The sequence below is a fragment of the Schistocerca gregaria genome, chromosome 1, assembly GCF_023897955.1.
Source record: "Schistocerca gregaria isolate iqSchGreg1 chromosome 1, iqSchGreg1.2, whole genome shotgun sequence".
Classification (NCBI taxonomy): domain Eukaryota; kingdom Metazoa; phylum Arthropoda; class Insecta; order Orthoptera; family Acrididae; genus Schistocerca; species Schistocerca gregaria.
This window is the reverse complement of record NC_064920.1, coordinates 982,709,961-982,723,225: the sequence shown is the minus strand read 5'-3', so window position 1 is coordinate 982,723,225 and position 13,265 is coordinate 982,709,961. Positions and strand designations below refer to the sequence as shown.

The following is a 13,265-nucleotide window of genomic DNA, read 5'->3' as shown; positions in this document are numbered from 1 at the left end:
AGTTTCTTTCATTCTGTTCAGACTGTCGTTGCCGAAGATGTATGGCCAGCACTTTTAGTTTCCATATTGTTATTTAGGTTGTTGCCTAGGTTCCAGGATATTAAATGTACACTGCACTCGGCGAGTTACACTAACGGGTTACAGTCAAAAGGTCGATGGACGGGTCCGACCTCTTCTAAAACAACATACGTTATCCATCTTAGTAATCAAGGGCCACCATTAGGACGGGTAGTCTGCTGTAGAGGATGTTTACATGCTACACAGTGAGGCTCCGGTTACGTCTAACATCAAAACTTCCTGGCAAGTTAAAACTGTATGCCGGACTGGGACTCGGAACTGGCATCTTCGTCTTTCATGGGCCAAAAGTCTGCCGCCTGTGTTAATGACTCATGGCTATCCCTCATAGCTTCTCTTCCGCCAGAACAGCCCCCTTCTTGCAAACTTCACAGTTCCCTCGCATACCTTGTTGCTCTATAACTCCTGGAAGAAAGGATATTGCACAGTCATGGATTAGCCACAGCATGGGTGATTGTGTCAAAAACAAAATTTCATTCTGGAGCGGAGCGTGTATTGGTTTGGAACCTCTCCGTAGAAAATTGGAAGGTAGGAGAGAAGGTATTGGCAGATGTAAAGCTGTGATGTTGGATCATAATTCATCCGTGGATAGCTCAGTCGGTAGAGCACCTAATTGCGAAAGGCAAAGGTCCTTAGGTATCACTCTCGGTCCAGCACAGCTATAATCATCCAGGAAGTTTCATTTCAAAGAACACCACCTGTAAGATGAAAATTCAGTCTGGACGTCCACCTTCTTAGCTGAATGGTTATGTGCTTGCCTTCCATGCAGTAGGCCCGGGTTCGATTCCTGGACAGATTGGAGATTTTCTCCGCTCGTGAACTGGGTGTCCTGTTGTCCTCATCATCTTCCTCTTCACCGGCATGGAAGTCGGACAATGTGGCGCCTACTGAAATAAGACTCGCTCTCGGCGGCCGAACTTTTCTGGGTGGGACCTCCTGGCCAGCAATGCCACACGATCATTTCATTTCATTTTTTTTTTCAATCTGGACATCTAAGGTCGTTTGTCCTTGGCGGCCAGTATTGAAATATGCTTTCAAATCTCTAAAATGCTGAAGTTTCCTTAGTAGACTGTGCAGGGGACTTACGTTCAACAAGACAATGCCCCGCAGTAACGAATCATAATTGCATCAGAATGCACGTATATTGTACCCATCAAATCGTTCCCTCCTCTACACCCCCCCTCCCACGCACTTTCCCTTTCGTTACCTTACCCTCCTCGAACCATAGACCTTGCCGTTGGTGGGGAGGCTAGCGTGCCTCAGCGATACAGATAGCTCTACCATAAGTGCAAACACAATGGAGGGGTATCTGTTGAGAGGTCAGACAAACATGTGGTTCCTGAAGAGGGACAGCAGCCTTTTCAGTAGCTGGAGGGGCAACAGTCTGGTTGACTGATTGATCTGGCCTTGCTACATCAAGCAAAACAGCCTTGCTGTGCTGGTACTGTGAATTGCTGAAAGCAAGGAGGAACTACAGCCGTAATTTTCCCAAGGGCATGTAGCTCTACCGTATGGTTAAATGATGATGACCGCCCCTTTGGTAAAATATTCCAGAAGTAAAATAATCCCTTATTCGGATCTCCGGGCGGGGACTACTCAGGAGTACATCGTTATATGGAGAAATAAAATTGACCTTCTACAGATTGACGCTTGAAAGGTCAAATTCCTTAATCGGTCAGGTAGGTCAGAAAATTTAAAAAGGGTTGCGGACAGTGTAACAGTGGGAATTAGTGAAGTTCTGTGATAAGAGGAGGAGCACTTCTGGTCAGGTGAATATAGGCTTATAAATACATAATCAAATAGGGTAATGCCGGAGTGGGTTTAATAATGAATTAAAAAATAAGAAAGCGGGTCAGCTGCTACAAACAGGATAGTGAATGGTAGAGTAAACACGTAAGTAGAGTAGTCATCGCATAAGTGTAGCCAAGATTGACACGAATGTCACACCCACCAAACCAGTACAAGTTTATATGCTATCTAGCTCGTGGCTGAGGAGGAGATTGAGAAAATGTATGATGAGATAAAAGAAATTACTCAGATGGTTTACGAAGACTAAATTATAATAGTCATGGGGGACTGGACTTCGATAGTAGGAAAAGGTAGAGAAGGGAAGTAAAAGTGCGTATGGACTGGGAGAAACGAATGAAAGAGGAAACCACCTGGTAGAATTTTCCTCAGAGCATAATTAAATACTAGATTACGCTTGGTTTAAGACTCATGAAAGAGGTTTGCATACGTGGGAGAGACCTGGAGACTCCCGAAAGTTTCAGATTGATTATGTAAAGGTAAGACAGATTTCGGAACCAAGTAAGACATTCCCAGAGGCATATGTGGACGCTGACATCCTATTTTTGGTTATGAATTACAAATTAGAACGAAAGAAACTGCAAAAAGCCAAGATTTTAAGCAGATGGGACCTGAATAAACCGAAAGAACCAGGGACTGTAGAGGAGCGTTAGGGAAAGATTGATAAGAACAGGGGAAAGAAATAGTGTAGTAGAAGAATGAGTAGCTTCCAGAGATGGAATAATGGAGGCAGCAGAGGTGCAGGTAGCTAAAAATAAGAGGGTTATCAGCAATCATAGGATAAAACAAGACATTATAAATTTAACTTATCAAAGGAGAAAATGTGGAAATGCAACAAATGAAACAGGCGAAAGACAATATAAACGTCTAAAAAAAGAAACTGACAGGAAGCACAAAGTGGCTGAACAGGAATGGCCACAGGTAAAATGTAAGGATGTACAAGCATATATCACTAGGGGTAACATAGATGCTGCCTGCAGGAAAATTAAAGAGATCTTGAAAAAAAAAAAAGAATCACCTGCACGGATATCAAGAGCTCAGATGGAAAACCAGTCCTTAGAAAAGAAGGGAAATCAGAAAGGTGGAAGGATCTATAGAGGGGAGGTGTTCTTGAGGGCAATATTATGAAAATGGAAGAGGACAAGCTCTGGGAGTAGACAATATTGCGTTAGAGCTACTGATTGCCTTGCGATAGCCAGCCATAACTGAACTCCTACATTTGGTGAGCAAGATTTATGAAAAATGTCAAATATCTTCGGATTTCGAGAAAAACATGATAATTCAAATTCCAAAGAAAGCAGGTGCTGACAGATGTGAAAATTACCGAATTATCAGTTTAATAAGTCATTGTTGCAGAATACCAACATGAATCCTTTACAGACGATTGGAAAACTGGTAGGACCCGACCTAGGGCAGATCAGTTTGGATACCGGAGAAAAGTAGGAAACACGAAGGAATACTGAACCTATAACTTATCTTAGAAGATAGGTTAAGAAGGTGTAAACCTAAGTTTATAGCATTTGCAGACTTCGAGGAAGCTTTTGACGATATTGACTGGAATACTTTCTTCCGAATTCTAAAGGTGGTAGGGGTAAAATACAGGGGGCCAAAGGCTATTTACGATTTGTACAGAAACCAGATGGCAGTTATAAAGGTTGAGTGGTAGCATTGGTTCAGAAGGGAGTGAGGCAGTGATGTAGCCTATCCCAATGTTAATCAATCTGTATATTGAGCGAGCAGTAAAGGAAACCAAAGAAAAATTTCTAGTAAAGATTTAAGTAAAGGGAGAAGGAACGAAAAGTTAAGGAAAACTTTGGGGTTTACCGATTACATTGTAATTCTGACAACGACAGCAAAGGACTTGGAAAATCGTTTGAACGGAACAGACAGCGTCTTGAAAAGAGGATGTAAGAAGAACACCAACAAAAGCAGAAAAAGGATAATGGAATGTAGTCGAATTAAATGAGTTGATGCTGAGGGAATTAGATTAGGAAATGAGACACAAAGTTGTAGATGAGTGTTGCCATTTGGGAAGCAAAACAGCTGATGATGATCATGGTAATGAGGATATGAAATGTAGACTGGTAATGGCAAGAAAGGCGTTTCTGAAGAAGAGAAATAAATTAACATCGAGTATAGATTTGTCAGGAAGTCCTTACTCAAAGTATTTGTATGGAATGTAGCCATGTATGGAAGTGAAACATAGACGATAAACAGTTTACACAAGAAGATAATAGAAGATTTTGAAATGTCATATTACAGAAGAATGTTGTAGATTGGATGGATAGATCACACAACTAATGAGGACGTACTAAATAGAATTGGGGAGAAGAGAAATTTGTGGTACAGCGTGAGCAGAAGAAGAATACTGTTGGTAGGACAGAGTCTGAACCATCAAGAGATCACCAATTTAGTACTGGAGTGAAGAGTGTGTGGCGTAAATCGTAGAGGGAGACGAAGAGATGAATACAGTAAGCAGATTCAGATGGATTTAGGTTGCAGTAATTACTCGGAGATGAAGAGGCTTGCATAGGATAGAGTACGATGGGCTGCTGCATCAAGCCAGTCTTTGGACTGACGACCACAACAACAACAACCTGACTTCAATGCTAGTGAGCACATCTGGAGCACTTCTGATTAAAATTTGCTGCCCCCCCTCCCAGCCCTCTTACGTACCTTTGACACATCTCTGACACGTATTGCTTTCAGTATCCCCTGCGCTGCTGCGGTCGTATGTGTGTAAGTGATGGTACTATCTATTAGAGTTGTGTGTCTAATTCAATAGGCCACTGAGTGTGCGTATGCTTATTCTTGCGTGTGTGTGTGTGTGTGTGTGTGTGTGTGTGTGTGTGTGTGTGTGTGTAGAGGGTTGAGGTGGGAGCAAGACAAGGGCATCCATGTGCTTAATGTAATTTAACAATACCTCTCGCTCTGAGGAATTGCTGTAGTACACTTTTCCTACGATCCTCAGATAGGTAGGAACTACTAAATATTTACAAAATTTCTAGCCACTACGAGATAAACCGTGCAGAATTTGTACACAGGTCAAGCGGAACGTACACTGGGGTGATAGCTGACTGCCACGTGTTCGAAACAAGGGCTGGCGGACTCTGCTAGGAAGCCATGCACCGAGCCGTGGTGGCCCGCGTGGCTCAGCCCACGGACACGCTCCCGTCCGCGACCGGTCGCCCAGCTAGAGTTGACGGCCAAGCTGAGGGAAGTACAAGAGGTACTCGAGTAGCAGGATGGCCTGTGCTGACTAGTGGAGAAGAAGCGGCTACTGCCTAGTGTGCCATTGGCCATACCGTCGCTGGTACTCTTGTTCCTTCTCCGTGGCCACCAAGACCAGGTCTTGTTTAACTCTGTCCTCACTTCTGCGTTCATGAAGCAATACAGTAGCGCCACGAAGAAACCCTGAAAGTAAAACAGTTCTTGGTTAGCGGTATTCTAATATGAAACATTCAACCTGCCCTCCATTGCCACGTTAAATCTATTTTTCGTAATTTCCAGCAATATTAGAAGGTTAACAGTAGAGGAAATATCGGTGTTTAGGAGCTTGTTACATACGAACATATGATTAGAAGATAGTAAATCATATCATCTAAAATTAAATAACTACTTTACAGCTAGTTACAAAACTCATACATGAATGGTTTCCATAATACATAATTTAAATTTTTCAAGTCTTTGTCGTCATTTAGTTTGAATATTTTGTAGGATTATAAGACGAAATATTTTCTCTCAGTACCTGGAAGGATGTAAATAGTTGATCTATGAAAAGGGCAGTCATTTCCTCTGTGCTTCCAGTTTCTGAAGGCCAGTGAAAACCCACAAACAATACATAGTGTACACCAAATAATGGGATAAGTATGAGTGTCGACTTTGCCAGACGTCTAGTAAAACAAAATGAGTCACATTAATATCTGCCATTTGACTGACAATAAATTACTGATATGGAAGTAATTTACATGAAAGCATTTAATCTTTACCTGTATATTTTCGTTTCTTCACTTACAGATGAACGCAATTTTGTGAAAATAACACGCACCAGATTTACAAATAGTATGAAACATATCTGTAGAAAAAACAAACATTGTCTTGTCAGAAGTTCTCCATTTATGATGAACCAAAATAATTATGTATTAAACATATTTGAATTTCATTCTATTATTTTGTAAACTAAAATGTGACGTTAATTAACAGCAGATTGTATCTGAGATCAAATTGGCGATGCCGTGTCATATGGACCTGCCAAAGATGCATTAATGTGAAGTATGTGATTTTTTTTGGAATGTATGCTTTACTGCTCCGCAGGGAAAGAGATAGAAGACAACTGTTGATGTTCTTAAAATAGCCAATGTGTTACACTAAAAATACACTGCCTGACAAGTAAGTGAAGCACCTACAAGGACAGGAGGAAACGAAATGAAACTTCACGGGTTGAGTAGATACGTGATGTTACGACAGTTACGGCAGATCTAGCTAGTGTAACACAGAGTTTGACGTTGCAGACCCTATGGCCTGGGTGACTGCAGTGAGTCGGTTGAAATGGGTGTCTTTATGCCGTTGCATCCTCTCCTCAGGCAATGCGCCCGCAACTGTTGTAAATGATACATCTGAGCTGGTCCCTCATTTTCTATTGGGGACACATTCAGTTATCTTGCTGGCTATGAGACTAACTCAGTATCGTGCTGGCGATTAATAGACACACATACCATATGTGGACAATGGCAATATGACGCTGGCACATCAGAGTTCACCCATGAGGACGCAGGATTTCGTGACATACTGTTGTGTCATCAGAGAACCGTTAGTTACTACTATTCACGACCTCAAACAATACCCCGTCGCTCCCCCACATCATAACCATACGAATAACACCATTGTTCATCTCTGAAACATTGTGGGAATAGGATCTCTTCCCAGGTCGCTCCCATACACACTAACGACCTTCACCTGTGGCAGTGCAGAGTCGTGATTCATCACAAATCAAAATGTTGCGCCATTCAGCGGCAGTGCATGTTTGCCAGTCAGCGCTCCAAACGAAGCAGTTTGTTTTATGGTGTTAACAGGCTATTCATGGGACCAATAGTGCAGTATAAGACAGAATATTACAGGGAGTCCGTTTCGGATGACTGGTACAGATGTGAAGGGATTACAATGTTCCTGATGCACAGCACCAGTGATCTTCGTTTGTGCTGGTCAGATGTAGCTCACCAGAAACTTATGGAAGATTATGCCTCCCCCACATTGCCATGCTGTCCAACAACGAGCTGCTGTCACATTCGAATACCTTTCAAATTTGGATATTTCACGAACCGACCACCCCGCTAAATGAAAACCTATAATAAGACCCAACCCTAAATCAAGTCAGATTACAATGTTCCTGATGCACAGCACCAGTGATCTTCCTTTGTGCTGGTCAGACGTAGCTCACCAGAAACTTAAGGAAGATTATGCCTCCCCAACATTGCCATGCTGTCCAATAACGAGCTGCTGTCACATTCGAATGCCTTTCAAATTTGGATATTTCACGAACCGACCAGCCCGCTAAATAAAAACCTATAATAAGACCCAACCCTAAATCAAGTCAGATGCTGATAACACAAACACACGACTTCTCCGTGTCCTTTACTGTCGTCACTGAGCATGTGGGGCTCTTCATGTCCCTTATATGCTGATCAGCCAGAACATTATGTCCAGCGGCCTACCATCGACATGAATCTTCCCAGGTGATAGCACCGTCACCTAGCTAGGAGTGTCTGCCAGTCTGCTAGATAGACACATGCACAGTGCACGTAATATCGGTGAGTGTGCTGTCTGCGTGTAGAATGGGGACGGCATGCTATCTGTCGGCATTAGACCAAGGGCAGATTGTGATATCCTGGAGGCTCGGAACGAGCATTTAGGAAATTGCACGACTTTCTTGGTGTTCAGCGAGTGCTATGGTGAGTTCCTTCAAAATGTGACGAAACCAAGATGAAACCACGTCCAGACGTTGTAAGGTTGCGAGACCACTCCTCATTGCAGATATTGGAATACTGGACATGGTAGACTGGGCAGACTGGTAAAACAGGACAGATGGCGAACTCTGGTGGAACTAACATCAGACTTAAAGGTGCACTGAAAACTCCTAAAGATGGCACTCCGCAGCCGACAACCCGTACATGTTGCCATTGTTAACACTGCGACATCGGCATATACACTCCTGGAAATGGAAAAAAGAACATATTGACACCGGTGTGTCAGACCCACCATACTTGCTCCGGACACTGCGAGAGGGCTGTACAAGCAATGATCACACGCACGGCACAGCGGACACACCAGGAACCGCGGTGTTGGCCGTCGAATGGCGCTAGCTGCGCATCATTTGTGCACCGCCGCCGTCAGTGTCAGCCAGTTTGCCGTGGCATACGGAGCTCCATTGCAGTCTTTAACACTGGTAGCATGGCGCGACAGCGTGGACGTGAACCGTATGTGCAGTTGACGGACTTCGAGCGAGGGCGTAGAGTGGGCATGCGGGAGGCCGGGTGGACGAACCGCCAAATTGCTCAACATCTGGGGCGTGAGGTCTCCACACTACATCGATGTTGTCGCCAGTGGTCGGCGGAAGGTGCACGTGCCCGTCGACCTGGGACCGGACCGCAGCGACGCACGGATGCACGCCAAGACCGTAGGATCCTACGCAGTGCCGTAGGGGACCGCACCGCCACTTCCCAGCAAATTAGGGACACTGTTACCCCTGGGGTATCGGCGAGGACCATTCACAAGCGTCTCCATGAAGCTGGGCTACGGTCCCGCACACCGTTAGGCCGTCTTCCGCTCACGCCCCAACATCGTGCAGCCCGCCTCCAGTGGTGTCGCGACAGGCGTGAATGGAGGGACGAATGGAGACGTATCGTCTTCAGCGATGAGAGTCGCTTCTGCCTTGGTGCCAATGATGGTCGTATGCATGTTTGGCGCCGTGCCTGTGAGTGCCACAATCAGGACTGCATACGACCGAGGAACACAGGGCCAACACCCGGCATCATGGTGTGGGGAGCGATCTCCTACACTGGCCGTACACCTCTGGTGATCGTCGAGGGGACACTGAATAGTGCACGGTACATCCAAACCGTCATCGAACCCATCGTTCTACCATTCCTAGACCGACAAGGGAACTTGCTGTTCCAACAGGACAATGCACGTCCGCATGTATCCCATGCCACCCAACGTGCTCTAGAAGATGTAAGTCAACTACCCTGGCCAGCAAGATCTCCGGATCTGTCCCCCATTGAGCATGTTTGGGACTGGATGAAGGGTCGTCTCACGCAGTCTGCACGTCCAGCACGAACGCTGGTCCAACTGAGGCGCCAGGTGGAAATGGCATGGCAAGCCGTTCCACAGGACTACATCCAGCATCTCTACGATCGTCTCCATGGGAGAATAGCAGCCTGCATTGCTGTGAAAGGTGGATATACACTGTACTAGTGGCGACATTTTGCATGCTTTGTTGCCTGTGTCTATGTGCCTGTGGTTCTGTCAGTGTGATCATGTGATGTGTCTGACTCCAGGAATGTGTCAATAAGGTTTCCCCTTCCTGGGACAATGAATTCACGGTGTTCTTATTTCAATTTCCAGGAGTGTACGATTGAAATTGGTAAGTGACCATTGGTGTGGGACGTTTTCGCAGTGCCAAAGCTTTGCATGGTCCGATAAATCCCGATATCTTCTGTACCATGCCGGTGGGAGGACGCGAATCCCTCTTCTTCCAGGGGATCAGCTCCTTGATACCTGTGTTGCGGGACGGAGACATGAAGGCAGCTGCTCCATTATGCTCTAGGGAACATTCAACTGCAGCTCGTGCATGGCACCAAGTCACTCAAGGACCACGTAGGCACCTTCGTGACCATCATGTTTCCTAAAGACAGTGGCATGTTTCAACAAGATAATGCGTCATGACAAGGCCAAGAGTGTGATGGAATGGTGCGAGAAAGACAGTGGCGAGTTCCAGTTGAAGTACTGGTCTCCCAACTCGCCAGATCTGAACCCATCGAACACATCCTGAATGTGATTGCAGATGGCGTCAGACCTCATCGCTACCCGCTCCCTGTCCCCCCTCCCCCCTCCCCCCATAGGTCGCGGAATTTAAGGGAGTCAGTGCACGAGTGCAGATGTGGTATCAAATCCCTTCAGCAACCTACCAAGACCTTATTGCTTTCTTGCCACGACGCATGGCCGCTGTTATCCGTACCAAAGGTGGAAATACCGGTTTCTAGACAGGTGATCACAATGTTCTGGCTGGTTAGAATACATCCTACTAATACGGCCAGCTCTACCTGTCACAGAAAATTGCAACTCTAATCATTTACATAATCGCCAATGGCGAGCACGTGTGCACTGACATCAACATCAGACTCTGTCTTCTGTGGGCTTCACTGTTTCTTGTCAGGCAGTGTGTATATCGTACAACATCACACCTCCTTAACACTTTTCAATAAAATGTTCTACTCAAAGTTATGTTGATAATAACGAAATAAATTAAGATTCACATGAAAAACAATGTGTATTTCTAATGTCATTCTATACTATATTTGTGAAAATCTAAAAACTCTCGAAGTTACAATTGATTTTAATAGTATCAGTATATAAAACTGACTTTTGTCTAAAGGTATGAGTTGAATAGATATCAAAACTCACTAAATTGGATACTGCCACGGGAACAAATATAACTGCATACACATATTTATTGGTATTCATAGTCCAGCACAGGTCATCTTCTAAAAATATACGGCATACAATCCATGGTACAACAAACAATATAGGCAGCCCTAGAAACAGAAGAATGATGAAATGTGATCAGGGACATTTATTTCCGGCAGTACACACATAAGAAACATTATTGGAAGTGTATCATATTTTTATTGTTTTTACTTTATACATCGGAACACTTCTTACACTCTATGTATTGTTTGTGTGTTGAATACTCTGTTTTCAAGTTTTCCTTGTATAATTACTTCTTCTGGTTGATACGCTACTGTGACAGTCGTCTTGAAAATAAAGATTCTGTTTGTATAATTAATTCAATTTCTAAAGATTCTGTACTCTATAACAAAAGGAGCGTCATTAGCAACGGGAAAGCCTCCTGGTTCGTCTGTCCTGATTTCAATGCGAGGCACAGAGAACTAGAAAGTACTAGATTGCTGCAAGTTGCCGTCGCGAAGTACAAATACTAGGCTACATTTCGCAACGCTATGCGACCAATCATGGTTGGCAAAGCCATTACAGGCAGACTAATGCTACAACTAAAACTATCAAAGCATAACATCTCGACTCTAAGAATGTTGCAGGCTAAATAAGAACAAAGGAACTTAAAATATGATCGTAGAAGTAGGTTAATGCGGAAGAGCTCTGCTCTTATGAAACTGATGGAAAATCGGAGTGCACAATGAGCGGGTGAGGATAAAAGGTAATTGTAAGTGTTCCGTCCTTCGATCTGATAAGGAAAAGGTTGTAGTTCGAACGCCGTCGATTCGCTACTTTGACACGACTGCTACTGTGTTGCTCCCATCCTACTGTGCTCCAGCTGAAGAGGTTTGTTGTTCATGCTCAGCTGTGATTGGGGCTAAGTAATTTAATCTGGAATTTTAAGGGGATCAACCTCGCCCCCATGATTTCATGTTGTAGCACTGGAGGGAAAACAGAACGTAACATGTGGGTTTCTGAGGGCACTGTACTGTGTTTGTAAATTTGTCAGTGCTTTAAGATGTTAGAAAGCTTCCACGAGTCCTTGATATCTAAAAGAATGTGATTATCAGGGACGCGTTCGGACTCTACCTGATTTTTTAGATCAGTACATAGGAACACGTTACTCAGATTCAACAGAAACTGCTGAGAGCAACTGTTGATGACGACGTTTTGGAGCATCTCGTCAACCTATCTGGGGTTGAACAAGCTGAGTGACCAACGGTTGGTAATAAAATCAAAAATTTTGCCTTTATCGTTATTTTCACCTTTTCTACTCATGGCCCCATCCAGAAGCATTACACATAGAGATATTTCTTGTATTCACGGCGCTAGAATTGAAACTGGTGGTCGAAACTGGAACTTTCCAGCGCATTAAAGCCAAGGCGTATAAACCAAATTGCGTTGCCGGAGACGATAATTAAAGCTCACACTGGAACTCCTTCAGTAGCTGCATATGAATTATAACCACCCAGTACCATGGGGATCCAGAAGACAGCTGCGTGAAAACTACAATATATACAGAAAATAGACACATATCAGTGAATAGAGTAGCTATAGAGGTTTTTATCTTACATTACAGTTACTAATATGTGTACTATTAGTAACGCAACAAACATTAACACGCGAGTGGTATTTGCCTGCTTGCGTAAAGACAGCAGCCTGCATTAAAAATCTGATTGTTATTGTACTGTATTGTATGTTAACCGGGGGCCTAGAAACGACGGAGAGGCTCCCTCCCCGCCGCAGCCACAGTAGTCCACAGCCCCACGACGACTACCGCAGTCCACTTCACCCCTCTGCCACCCCACTCCGGACCAGTCTTTCAAGGTTATTGTACGGTTCGGCCCCCGTTGGGCCCCCACAGGGATGGTCTCACACCAGAGGAGTGTAACCCATACGTCTGCGTGGTTAAGTAATGGAGGCGTACGCGTATGTGAAGAACTTGTTTGCGCAGCAATCTCCGATGTAGTGTAGCTGAGGCGGAATAAGGAGAACCAGCCCGAATTCGCCAAGACAGATGGAAAACCTCCTAAAAACCATTCACAGACTGGCCGGCTCACCGGACCTCGACACAAGTCCGCCGAGCAGATTCGTGCCGGTTGTCCAGGCGCTCCTTCTCCAACCGGAAAATCGTGGGTTAGACCTAACGGCTAACCGGGCGGGCAATCTGTTTGTTAAATTTCCTATCTGCACACACTATAACCTGTGGCAATAATGAGCGTATGATATGTCTACACATATTGTCACGTTTACCCTTAGTGGTGCGCTCTGCCAGTACAGTGCGTTGCGTATTTGGAGTAGGAACTTAGAGAGGTGCTGTAGCCACCGATCCGGTGTTTTGAAGGCTACGCCATCTACCGGAATTTCATGGAACTATGGGGGCTGGAGCGGAAATATTCCACCATATGCCAGAACCAATTCCGTATTTCTTCAAACGAAACAGGTCGATAAAAAATGTGTTACATCACTCGCTAAATCCCCCTCGAATGTCTTTGAAGTTTCTATGTACTCTTTTGATACACCACGGGTATTTACGAATAACGCTGTACAATGTAATGGGGGACATTCACGTAGGTTTTCCATGTTACCTATGGTAGTAATCGAAGGCACCATGACATCTGTGAACTGCGTGAAGATTATTGCGTATGACCTGCTTT

At 44.5% G+C, this 13,265-nt stretch overlaps 1 protein-coding gene across 11 annotated transcripts in view; it reads right to left on the bottom strand.

Annotated features, from left to right (window-relative positions):
- The window catches only part of LOC126277750 (parathyroid hormone/parathyroid hormone-related peptide receptor-like), a 721,000-nt gene that overhangs the window by 16,428 nt on the left and 691,307 nt on the right, over positions 1 to 13,265 (bottom strand). For 7 of the 11 annotated variants that reach the window (XM_049977388.1, XM_049977389.1, XM_049977391.1 and 4 more), the window contains 4 exons: positions 10,561 to 10,691; positions 5,871 to 5,956; positions 5,630 to 5,774; positions 4,942 to 5,295 (listed from right to left, as the gene is read on the bottom strand). In XM_049977388.1, the coding sequence (XP_049833345.1) occupies positions 4,942 to 5,295; positions 5,630 to 5,774; positions 5,871 to 5,956; positions 10,561 to 10,691 (716 nt within the window). The remainder of the gene's footprint in view (positions 1 to 4,941; positions 5,296 to 5,629; positions 5,775 to 5,870; positions 5,957 to 10,560; positions 10,692 to 13,265) is intronic. The other 4 variants (XM_049977395.1, XM_049977392.1, XM_049977394.1 and 1 more) reach the window with 1 other exon arrangement.